Genomic DNA, 13275 nt, shown 5'->3' with positions numbered 1-13275 from the left:
GAAAGGGATATTAGGGCAGCTTTGTTCATTTTCCGTACTTTGAAGATGATTGTTGGTTGAGAAGAGAGAAATTTGAAGGCTTAGGGGGTGACATTCTGTTGGGCTGATTGTGAATCCACAAATCTGTGAAGGATCGAGAAAAGCAGGTGTGCCATGGCATCGAAAAGGCCGAATACTTCTGACGCTAAAGTTCTTTGATCAGCTCAGATAAGAGTGCCATGTTCATATGGCGAGGGGGTGATTCATGACCACCGGCACCCAATTGCAAATAATCTGGGGTCCTCTTCAATCATAGGGCATAATGATGGGAAGGGGAGGGGATTTCCAGATTGGGCTGGGGATTTCAATTATAAAGAAGTTAAGATCTGGTTTTTGCCCTAATCAGCTTAACACAATTGAGCCTAATGAAGTTAAGAATGAAGCTGTGGTAAACTAGTATGGCCTATTTCTAAGGAAAGGTGGAGGAGTTGGGCTGTGGTTAAAAAAAAACTCAAGATGGAGTTGCTGGGATAAAAGAAACCCAATTGGAAAAACAGAGTGGTAATGGCAAGGATCACTCAATTGCAGAAGCAGAACAGCATATTTGTAATAAAGATCTGAATAGTGTAAAAAGCGAGCAATAAGCTTGGAATAGATGTTCTACGAGGGATTGTTGAAGATGATACCAAAGGGCTATCAATTGCGGGAGAAAAAAAATAAAAAATTAAAAGTGTGCAACCTAACAATTGACAGATGACTATTCCTGTGCAAAAGCCACGTCTTCTCTATTATTTTCTTTGGATGGTTCTGAGAAAAATTAATGAGCAGCACAAGGAGATTTCATTGGAAGAGGATGGAAAGTTTGAAGGAAAGCTTGTATGAGTCTGATGATGATTTGGAGATTTTCATTATAAGGGTTTATTGTTCGACTAGTTGATGGAGAACAAGGGATAGACAAGGTTGTTTGGGTTATTCACCAGATAGGCTACAGTGTGAGGTACCATCTGCCAATCCTGAGGTATAATCTAATAACTCAATGGACTTAAGTGATTGTTTCTTATATGGAGTCATGGACAGCATGACACATGGGATGAAGTTTCTGAAAGGCCTCCAAAGATGCTCAGGCTAGTGTTGACCATTTGAAGAGCATAGATAATTAGATAGAAAACTTAGCTGAAGAGGGGGGTTTTTTTTGCCAATTGTTCCTTTAAGATATTGTCATCCCATTCGAATTGTCAATAGGTCTGCTCAGTAGTAGAGCAAGGTAAGGCTGGGAATGACCTTTTCACGGAAGATCAAGAGGCCCCCACGCCCAAAGAGGTATATTATACATAACTTGCTAGCCAAATTCTACTCCTAGCTCTTTGTGCCTAGAGGATACATCTTTTTAGGGAAGGGTTGTGAGCTATTCATTAGGGCATGACAAAGACGCCAGGACCCTCAAAGTCCTTGAGAAGACGGAAATTAAGATGGTGAACACTTTCGGAAAAGAGATGAAACCCGTAGTTTTCCCTAAAAGATATAAGAGGAAGAAAAAGAAGATGCAAAAGGAATTGAATAAGTTAGCAGCTTCGGTGAATTATAGATAGGGGTTGTGAGAAAGAGAGGCCTAATTGGAAATTATAAATAGGGAGTTCTCCTGATATTGTTTTCATCCAGGAAACTGAACTTGAGTGAAGATGGAATGATTCGTAGTATTTGGGGTTTCCTTCTTTGTCGATCTTATTGGAAGTGAAAGAAATGGGACAGGTGGTTCTGGTCAGTCTATGGTCCTTCTAGACATGCTCTTACACCTTATTTGTCAGGCGAGTTATTTTCTGTGTATGGTTTTTGTTATCCCAAGTGGGGTTTTAGGGAGATTTTAATGTGGTGAGGTTTCCCAGGAAAAAGAAACGGGGCACGAGGATTACCTTGAGTATGAAGAATTTTGGTAAGTTTATTAAGCATTGTGGATTGAGGTCTTTTCATTTGCATAATGGTCAGATCACTACGGCCAACTCTATTTAGACTTAAAATACGTCTCCGTTTGGATTTGAAAATATGTGGCTCTGGGGGTCCGAATGGGTTTGGTACAGCTTTCTTTCAAGATTGTTGCGATATCATTAGAGGGATTTAATGAAGATCTTCAGTGAATTATTTTGTAATAAATTCTTTTTTAATGGGATTTTGGATAAAAGCATTAACTCAACTTTCATCACTTTAGTGCTAAGAAGAATAGGTCTATTAAAGTTGCAGATTTTCCGCGTATTAATTTATTGACTAGTGTGTATAAGATTATTGCAAAGGTTTTAATTTAGAGGCTAAGTTTTTTTATAAAAGACATTATATCGGAGGCTCAAAGTGCTTTTGCAGGGGAAATAGGCAGATTCTCAATGATATTTTTGTAGCAAAAGAGGTTACTGAGGATATTCGTAGAAGAAGTTGGAATTTCCTTGATAAAGTCTTTTCGGGGAAGGGTTGGTCAAAGGTGGTAGTCTTGGATGAAGGGCTGTTTGTCTAATGCTTCTTTCCTTGTTCTTATTAATGGAAGACCTAAATCTCGATTAGGGGCTTTGATGGCAATTAGGCAGGGTAATCATCTTTCTCATTTTTGTTCGCTCTTTTAGTAAACGTTTTTGAGTATATTGGCTCATGGGGTTGTGGTTTCTCATCTTTAGTTTACACATGATACTATTTTCATTTTGGAAGATCATAGGGAGTCTCTTTTAAATGTGCTTAATATTTCGCAATTGTTTGACTGTCTCTAGTTTAAAAATAAATTTGGGGAAGAGCCGTTTACCTTGCATTAATTTGAATATTTCTAGATCTTTGGATTTATCCACTTTAGTTGGGTATAGTATTCTTCACTCTCTGATTTATCTAGGTCTGCTCTAGGAGGTAGTGGTAGAACAGTTGAGTTTTGAGATCCTGCGGTGGAGAAGGTATCAAAGAGGTTGGATGGATAGAAGGGTGCTTTACTTTCTCTAGATGGGGATATTACACTCTTCAAGCTTACCATGCTAGCATTCCTCTTTATTTCTAGTCTACCATTAGAATTCCTGTGAGGATTTCCAATAATATTTGAGAAAATTATGAGGGCCTTTCTTTAGTCCAAGTTGGGAGAGAGAAAAGATCCTTTGGTTAGTTGGGAGGAAGTTTGCAGGTCTAAAAAGAAGAAGAAGAAGGGAAGGGGGTCTTTGAAAGTTGATGTCTAAGAACATTGCTTTAATGGGAAAATGGTCGTGGCATTTTCCCTTAAAAGAGTCTTCCCTTTGGGTGGGGTTTCTTCGCTCTGCTCATCTTTCCCAAGCTTGTACAAATTGTCCCCTTTGCACGATGAATCTATCTCTTCATTCTTCATTTCTAATGGGACTAGTTTCTCTTGGGATTTCCATTTTCGTAGGGCTTTTAATGATAGGGAGGTGATGGAGCTTCCCTCATTAATTTTGTTGGGCAGTAGGCTTCTTTTCACAAAGAAAGATTAGCATTCTTGATTCTTCTAGGGAGTGTTCTTGTATGGGATCGTTTGTTTCAATGAATGCAAGCTATGCCTGAATTGGTTCACTAAATAAGTGAACCAGTTAGACATCAGAATATTTGGTGGCAGTTCTAAATTTTCCTAAAATTCTTCTGATAAAACCAAACATGGAAACATGTTTGATTCAGATTCAGAGGTCCCTTTTCCAATTTTATCCCTTATAAACAAATAAAAATGACAAAAAAACTCATTAAAATAATAAATTTTCTCTTTTTCACAAACAATAACTTATATTATTTTTATTTATAGTTATTAGTTAAATATATGAAACCAATATGTATTCAGATATTAGAAACCAAACAGTTAAAATAATTCTGATTTTAGATCTTTTGACCGGTTCAAGTTCAATACAGAATTGGTTCACAAAATCAAAATTTGAATTCAGTGTTAAACATTTAACTCTTAATTTACCAAATGCCCCTTAAGTCTTTTTTGAGCATTTGACCAATGAAAACATGTCTTCCCGCTTCATAGTTCTATCTAGAAGGCTAAAGTGTCCACTAAGATTAAGGCTTTTGTTTGGTTGGCTGTTCCCACTAAAGTTAGCATTAACAATCACCTGCAGAGTAGAAGGCCTTTCAAGGCTTTATCTCCAGATGTATGCTCTTTGTTTTTTTGAAAATTCAGCCTGTTCCTTAAATGCTTCTTTTCATGGAGGGTATTGAATAAACTTTTTGGATTATTTGAAGAGTGTAGGCTGTATCTGGGGTTGGTGGAGGATTTGTTGGCTATTTCACTTTCAGGTTTCAGAAGGGGTAAAGATGGTTTGACATTGTGGAGGTGTGTGATTCTTGCAGTTTTGTGAGGGATTTGGTTGGAGAGGAATGCTTGCATTTTTATTTTTTTCACAAGGAATAGGATGTTTTAGATCATTCTTTGGGACAGGATTTAGTATCTAGCCTCCTCGTGGCCTTTTTATTTTTTTTTTTCTAATTTACAGCGTGATTGGCTGGCTATGCTATTTTGATTTCTTTTGAATTTTTTCTTTTTTTTCTTTTTTTTTGTTCTTTTATCTTTTAAGGAAGATTTCTTATGCTCCTTGTTGTACTTCTTCTTCTCCTTAATAATATTTTTTTCCTTTTCAATCAAAAACAAAAGAAAAAGTTGCCAAAAAATGAGAATGCTAAGGTTGACAAGTGGTATACCTCTAAAAGATAATTAAGGAATGAACAAATCCATGACTTAGGTATAACACCCATACAGATCTCATAAATTGGCAGAAAAGGATGTAGCGACCCCACCTAGTGGGATTTAAGGCTTGGTGGAGGTTGTTGTTTTTTGTCTTAACTTGATGAGCAGGGGCTCATGTAAGTAAAAGGAGGCTTGGGGGAGGTTATTGTTTTTGTCTTAACTTGATGATTTTATTGATTTCCACATGAATTACTTCTGCATAAAATATTAACTATTTTTTAACCATTGCCTCCTTTTACTTACATGAGCCCCTCGATCATCTGAGGCAGTAGTCTTGGGGCATTAAGGGAACAGGACACCTTGAGTTTTCAGCAACATTGGCTAGATTATAATTTGTAATAAGAAATTATCCTAGAAGTCTTTCGACCTGGTTCTCAACGATGAGCATGTCAATCTCCTAAGAATTACTGAATACCAAAAGGGAAGGAAAATCTCAATTTTTCTGGAGTTTGAAGATATTGTGTGGTTCCTAGCTGCATAGGAAGAGGACTTCTGTAGTTGCAGAAAAGGAGAGGCTTGTGCCTTCTTCGTGACTTTGCCATACCAGGAACAAGGAGAAAACCTTGACACCCAACTCAAGAAGAATAGGTTCAGTAAATTCCTAGCCCTCGATGCCAGAGGCTGGCTGTAGGCAGCCTTTTCAGAGGCTTCAAATAGAAAGGATGGAGCAAAATCTCCTATGTAGCAGCAGAGCTGGGAATACAAGTGATTCCACTTGGAAATGGACTCCAAGTTTCTACTAATGTTACAAGAGAGTGAAACATTCTCGTTCATGGAACAGGAATAGGATCACAGTATCGCACAAGCTCGAAAATATGGAATGCGATGGGTACACTTAAATAAGAATATTGGTGAAAAAAGTGCAATGACACTCGTATATTTTGGAGAGGATGTTGAGGTGTCCCTAAATCTGAAGGGATTTTCTGTTGCAAAATAGATTAACAATGGCAGAAAATAGAATTAAAATGTAAGGGTTCCCCCAGTTAAACAAATAAAATAATACATTATGTAAAAAAAAAAAATGAAATAAAACTTTGGAGAACACAAACGAAAGTACGCAATCATTAGCACATGTCATTGGGCTGGAGCGCTTGGAACAGCTAGCTCCAAATGATCATTTTTTAAAATTTCTGGGCCAAACCCCCTTTAGGCCCACGGTCTATTCTTGCTTCGGGGATATAGGGGCGGGCCTCACTGGTGAGGTTTTTTTTTTTTTTGTTGCTCTCTTCCCTCCTCAGCCCCCTGGTCCCAACTCTTTTGCCGCCAAGGCCCGACCTGCGCCAACAATGTTCAGTGCTTTAGGAACCCACTCGAGTTTTCCAGGAACTCCCTCCACTGCAGGAACAGCTCAAGCAGCTAATAAAGGTTTGTTGACAATTCAACCTACAATCCCTGAATTCTTTGGAGGAAGAAGAATTCCTGCTTTAGTTGCAGCACCTTTACATGCTTTGTTGACACACAGGACAGCCCTCCGTCTCCTGGTATTGAAGAGTTAAAAGGGCTGGACATTGCCGATGCTTGTTTTAAGGATCAGGTGTCCAACTCAGCCCTTTGCAAAATGAAGATGGTTACTAAGACAATTGAAGTACCTTATGAACATTTCGAAACTAGGACCATGAGTTTATTTGAAGAAATAGAGAAAGAGAAGAGAAGAAGGAAGTTTTATAGTTAAAAAAACATCACAGCGTGAATAAGGATGCAAACAGGGAACTCGAGATCGAAGTTTTGGGTAAATTATGACAAGAATGGAGAGACCATTGATTTGGAGAGCACCCAGGAAGCAGCAGTGAACCTATGTTGAGAAAATTGATATCACAAAATGTAAGGGGCCTTATGATATATCTTAGAGGACTTCGAACAAGTTTTTCTATCAAGGAATGAAGAGGAAACGTTGTTGGTCTTCACTGACTCGGCGAATAGCTTTCTCATCAACAGCATGAGAGGGAAAAAGAATTGCAAGTGGATTTCTCTTGGAGCTTCTGAAAATGCAGGAGGCATTCTTATTTTAGGAAGGATAATGTGGTGGAACCGCAGGATCAATCTAAAAATTCCTTGCCAGTTTCCTGCATGTTCAGGAACCTGGATAATAATTTCAATTGGATTTTGCCAAGAGTTTATGTCCAAGTGACGGACCTTCCAGGCAGCTCGCATGGAATCAGCATCTGCATGTACACACCAGTTCCTTACCCAGTTGCATCGCAACTTTTCAACCATTATCAAGTGGACAATTCAGTTTCTACAAATACTAAGCACTAATAAACAAACATTGATTTCAGTTTATAGAATGAAATGGGGTGAGAATGGGAAAAAGTGGTTTCATTCTAAAAAAATTGATCAAGCAAAAGTTGATACTATTCTAAGACCAATATGGAATAGACAAGAACTGACCTGTCCCAAATATAACCATTGATATTCGCATTCTTTGAATATTGCATGTTGGTTGGAATAACACCAACTTTAATATGATCATTTGCTTTAAAATGGCTTCAGATATCTTCTTTATAAACTATTGTATCCCTATATAATATCTATTCTATTCTTACCATATTCTATTTCACAAATCAAACATAACACAATCATTTCTATTCCAGCTGAGCATGGCTGGAGCTACTGATTCACATAAAAGCACTGAAGTGCAGATATCAATCTGACAAACTAAAGACATGAGACAGAAAAAGAATGATACCCACCCAGGTTCCATGTTGATAATATCGCATAACTCAATGTTAATTGCCCAGTCCGGACCAATCAGCATATCACTCGTTGCTCGCTCAACACATGCCGCTGCATTATTAGCCATCTGTACCTTGCCCTTCTCTCAGCCCCCTCCTATAATTTTCCTACAACTGCAGCCCCACCACAAAATTCAATCAAAGCTCAATCCATCTCATGAATAAGAAGCCAAATAATAAATTTGTTCAAGACAAGACAAGAGCATATCAAATCAATACTGATTAACTTATTATCACCAATAACTTTCTCTAGCTAGTCTTAGAATGTCCTCACATTGATTTCTCCATAATCCAATCAGAATTAAACTCAGGACTATCAAAATAATTATAAGAAAAATAAAAAACCAGAAGAATTTAACACAATAAGAGTGAAAACATGACCAGTAACTATCAACAATTTCTGCCGAATATCACAAGCAATCTCTGCCGAATATATCAAAGCGCAATTAGTTTAGGCCAAAAGCAGACAAAATTACAGCAACAATAAAGCAAAGAGCTAAAACAAAAACCAAACAAAGTTGAAAATAAGCTTGCCCATATGCTGATCTTAAGAAAATCTTTAAAAAAATAAAAATAAAAAATAAAAAACAAAATACCAGAGAATTGAAGCCCGGCTTGTTGACGAACTGAACAAAACCCAACCCAATTTACTAATTACATCGAAGCGCAGAAACAATAGGAAAAAAAATTCAAAAAAACAGTAGAACATTTCGAAGACCAGGGTCGGGATCTTCAGAAGCTTTACCTGATAAGAACGGAATCAGGAGAAATCGCAGAGTTGGTGGGTGGGTGTGCGTACTGCAGACTCAGAAGGAGAAAAAGAATTTGGGTTTAAGGGAGCGTTTGGCCTGGCCCTTTGAGGGACTTTTATTTCCCAAATTTTCCTTCCAAAAGGCTACCGTCACGCGTGGAGTATTTGTACATTCAGATCAGATGATGAGGGCGTAGCCAGTGGCGTCGTCAATGTGGAAGAGGGGTGAAGTAGGTTGACCGCGGCAGCAGGTTCTTAATTTTGATTGGTCTGTCACTGTAGAGCAGGACTGCGGTGGAGGGCGCGGAATTCTTTTTCCTTCTTCCAGTTTGGCCATTTCCATTCTACCGTGTTGACTTTCCCTAGCCAGTGTGAACTGGGAATTGAAATCCATGGCATTCGCATAGAGCATTTTGGGTTTGCCAGCGGCCCAAGTCATGCCCGTGCTGCCAAGTTTGTAATAAAGAAGATTTGACAACTTGGCAATGGGCTTCTTACTACAACATCATCTTAAAAAATAAAATACACAAAAATAGAATTAAATTAATCATATTTTTTTTTATATTTTATTTATGTTTTTATTAATTTAATCATCATATTTGATAAGTGAGTTCGGATTTGATTGAAGGACCCAACTCGTAATGACAATGTAAGTTTATAAGGATTCAATAACATTAATGTGTATTTATTTCTTGGAGTCGTTTCCTTTTAGCTCGACTAAACTTTACTAATTTCTATATAATAAAAATAAAAATAAAAAATAGAATCCACTAGAATAAGAATGAACTTACTGCATAATTTCTTTATATTTTATTTAAATTTTTATTTTTAAGGGATTAATTATAGTTGGATGATTATGGTAGACCGTTTTGGCATTGCCGCATGGCTCAACTCTTATTGGTGGTGCATGTTTGAAATAAAATGGTTTTACAACATGGCAATGGGCTTGTAGGCAGCATTAGATTCTTTTTAGCTCACTAGTAGGGGTGACCATCCTTCGATTCAATTAAATCGACTAACTCAAATAATCTATGCCACTCAGGATATGTCATGCATGTGGCGGGTGATGTCATATTGATGTCAGTCTATTACAATAAAAAAATGAACCAAAAAAAAAGGAATCACTTGTCACCGTTGTGGGTGGACACATGGCCCATCAAGCCCAACCGGTCTCATTTCTTAAAACGGTATTATTTATTTATTTTAATTTTTTATTTTAAATTTTAAAAAAATTAGGAAAAATAAAAGAAAAAATCAAGGAAAATCTTGAAATTTAAAAAAAAATCAAGAAAAATAAGAAATAATGTTTGAGTTATTTTGCCTCAAAAATATATATATCCAAAAAAAATGTGGAAAAAATCTTTAAAATCCTAGAAAATTTTTAAAAATAATGTTGCCAATTTTCTAACTATTTGTACAAAATTTTGGAAAAATATGAGAATGCTCTTAAAGACTATTTCGCTTAAAATTTGATGATTTTGCTTTATTTTTATGTGTTTGCTTCCCAATGATTTAACAAAAGGTAAAAATGTATTTTAGACCTCATCTATTTTAGTTATAAGGGTAATTTCATGTTCATGTCATCTCATCACCCTTTTTATATATAGAGATTACCTTAAAAAAAAAAAGTGATTATTTTACAAAAAAAGAAAAAAATCCCTTTATGTTAATAAACTCATTATATTTTTTTAGTAAAAGACGCTAATCAACCTCCCTTGGGCTTTTAAGAAAAAGATGTGAACCTAGTTTGAATTTTCAAAAATTCCTCCCTTGAGATTTGTCAAAATGACATGAATCTCCTTCTAATTTTAAAAATTTCATGGAACTTCCTTTAGGTTTGCAAATGCAAACTTTCCCTATACCACACCAAGTGAAAGACCAAACAAAGTGACAATTTGTGCATACTAGTGAGTAGGGGTGAGCATAATTCGGTTAAATCAAATTAACCAAGTAAATTTGGTCTGTTTGTTCGGTTAAAAATTTATTTGGTTCAATTTGATTTTCATTCTCATTGAATTTTGGTTTTCGGCTTTCGCTTTGATTTTTGAGTTCAGTTAATTTGGTTAACCAAATTAACCAAATAGTATATATTAATAATAAATAATTATATATATTACATATTAAAATTTGTATATATTGTCTATTATCTATATTATATATATATATATATATATATATATATGTATATATATGTGTATTTTATTTTTTTCTTAAATAAAATGTTATGAAATAAATATTGCTTTAAAATTACAAAAAAAGATTTTAAAAATAAAATTTGACTTACGCACAAAATTAAACTTATGTTCATTATAGAATTTAGATTAAAGAAAGTGTTTGAAATTGTATTTTCATGATCTCAATGAATTACATAGTCATTCTCATATATATACAAACCTTACAACGAAAGTCATTATATAATTATACATATCACAGTGAATACACATACCAGAGTATCAATCATCCATAAATACAAGTCTAACACAATATACTCTAGGGGAATCAAACATCCCTAACTCAAAACACTCACCCTGTCTACTCTGGGTATCCGCTTCCCTCTACCTTAGAGCTCTATTGTAGAGATCCAGAAATTTAAATTATAAAATTAAAGAAGGAAAAAGGATTTTTAAAGAAGAATTTACAGGAATTCGTCGACGAGTGCCCTAAGCTCGTCAAAGAATAGACTTCTTTGACTCGTCAACGAGAACACATGTCTCGTCGACGAAGAGATACCAAGAGCAGAATTATAGGACATTCAAGTTCATCAACGAATTCATGGCCTTCATCGACAAACTCTTTTCTTCGGTTCGTCGACGAGTCTACGTGTTTTGTCGACGAAATCACGTGACCAGCTACCTATAAATACGCAAAAATCAAATTTTTGGCGAGAAATCAGTTCCTATTCTCTTCTTTAGAAATTCGGTTTCTCCACCTTCTCTCTAAAATTTCAGCTCCGTTTTCCCCGGTTCGACGATCAGAAGTTACCATGATGATCCCAGGGTGATTCTCTACAACTTAACTGAAGCAGAATTTTGGTTTGAGATTTTCAGGGACCATCCTAAAATCAGAGTAAGTAAGTTATTTTAAGATTTATATGGTTAGTAGGGTTTTCTAAACCCTGATTTTGTGTTAAATGGAAATATACTGGAATCTGAGTTGATAAAACTAAGGTGTTGTGATTTCAAGGTTTGGGGTTTTCAAACACTACAGGCATGGGTTGAGGATCCCAGCGGGTGTTATCTTCAAGAACCTAGGTAAAATGATAAATAGTTTATAGTTTAAGCAATTATGAATATGTGTGATCAGGAAAGATGTGAGTATGATAAATTATTCTAGATATTCAGTTGTTTGACAGGGGAATATATATATATATATATATATATATATATATATATATGTATGTATGTATAATTTCAGGGTTTTGGAATCATGAACGCCGTAAGCGTGAGTTAGAAGTCAGTAAACAAGTTTGGTTAGTCAGATAAGGAAAATATGTTATGCCAGTAAATTAGATATTTTACCAGAAAAATATAGTATTTGTTTATGAGTTTTCAGAGTAAGAAATTATATATTTTTACAGATTATAGTTATTAGTATTATTTACTTGTGTGGCATGAGAAATATTGGTATAGTACAGTATTCGACATAGTTTTTACATAATTACGATTATATAGTTTTATAGAATTATGTCTCACGGAATATACAATTTTATTTACAGAGCTACAGCTATTCAGATGTGCAGTTTTATTCAGATATATAGTTTTACTCAGATATACAGTTATATTCAGATATTATAGTTTACTTAGATATACAATTTTATTCAGATATACAGTGTTATTCAGAAATACAGTTTTCATAGTACCATGATATACAGATTAATGAACCATGATATATAGTTATTACATAACCATAACATACAGTTATTACAGTTTATACATATTAGTTTATTACAACGTTATGGTTAATACAACTTTACAAAATCATGGTTATTACAGTTGTACAAAATCATGGTAAAACAGTAAGATATATAAGAGTATTATATAGTATTAGACCCTGATGGAATAGATCATATTATAGAGCACAATACCATAGCTATACAGTAGAAAGTGCAACCACATATCTTAGATAGTGTGTGGATTTTATGAGTACTCGATCGTGCCTTGAGAGAGATTGCAGGCTAATCAGTAGTCTGGGTTGAGGTAGTCGATCTGACGATAGAGGTTTCAATTGACTTATCCTTGTAGGCCAACTAGTGTTAAGTCTCGCCTACGGGCTGCACAAACCTGTTATGAGGGGTTAAATCATGACATACAATAATTTAGGGAAGTTTTCACAGTTTTATATATATATATATATATATATATATATATATATATATATACAGATTTATAGAAAAATAGCAGATATGCCTATAGATATTAAAAGTATGATTAACAGAAAGTTTAAAGACAATGTATTTTAAGCCATATAAGTGTGAGTTATACTGTATTATATTTTGCATGCTATTTTAGCTTCAGTAGATTAAAAGTACATTATTCATGTAAACTCAATTGTCACACACTGGTAATAGCATATTTCGTCTTACTAAGAGTTGTCTCATCCCAGTAATTTAATATATTTCAGGTGATCCAGCTAGACGAGTATATCAGGCTCGGAGATAGAGGGAACATTACTACCCTATCAGAAGGGTAAGTGTATGCTAGGAGACGTACTTTTGTGTAGATACTAGATGATACAGTGGTGAATACTAGAGTGATGTATATATATATATATATATATATATATATATATATATATATATATATGTTTTGGGAATATAATGAATTCTGGTATTGTAATTATGGTTTATGATTTTATATTTTCCGCATCATAGGTGTGTTATCTTATCAACAGAGATTCCTCGGTGCCACTTTGGGACCGAGATGCTGTAATAGATATTACAGGGGTATCAAAGCATTATAGCTTATAGTCGTAAAAAAAAATGGTATGAATTTTTGGGTCGTAACATCTATCATCAGGTCTCTCTCAGTTTCGTGAAATATTTAAATGATTGGGTGAGATACATCTCAATAAGACGGAATAAATCATCTACAGTGTGTGGCAGCATG

General features: G+C 35.1%; 1 protein-coding gene across 2 annotated transcripts in view; it reads right to left on the bottom strand.

The window, feature by feature from the left end:
* LOC131161649 (TOM1-like protein 4) overlaps positions 1–8562 on the bottom strand; it is a 28917-nt gene extending 20355 nt beyond the window's left edge. Inside the window, exons 1-3 of one of the 2 annotated variants that reach the window (XM_058117565.1) lie at positions 8165–8450; positions 8016–8045; positions 7378–7533 (exon numbers count right to left, since the gene is read on the bottom strand). In XM_058117565.1, the coding sequence (XP_057973548.1) occupies positions 7378–7487 (110 nt within the window). In that variant the 5' untranslated portion in view covers positions 7488–7533; positions 8016–8045; positions 8165–8450. Of the gene's footprint in view, positions 1–7377; positions 7534–8015; positions 8046–8164 lie in introns of both variants that reach the window. The other variant, XM_058117566.1, reaches the window with a different exon arrangement.
* Positions 8563–13275: the final 4713 nt, after the last annotated feature.

The sequence above is a fragment of the Malania oleifera genome, chromosome 8 (assembly GCF_029873635.1).
Source record: "Malania oleifera isolate guangnan ecotype guangnan chromosome 8, ASM2987363v1, whole genome shotgun sequence".
Lineage (NCBI taxonomy): Eukaryota > Viridiplantae > Streptophyta > Magnoliopsida > Santalales > Ximeniaceae > Malania > Malania oleifera.
Note: the sequence above shows the minus strand (reverse complement) of the source record. Positions and strands in the feature narration are given on the sequence as shown.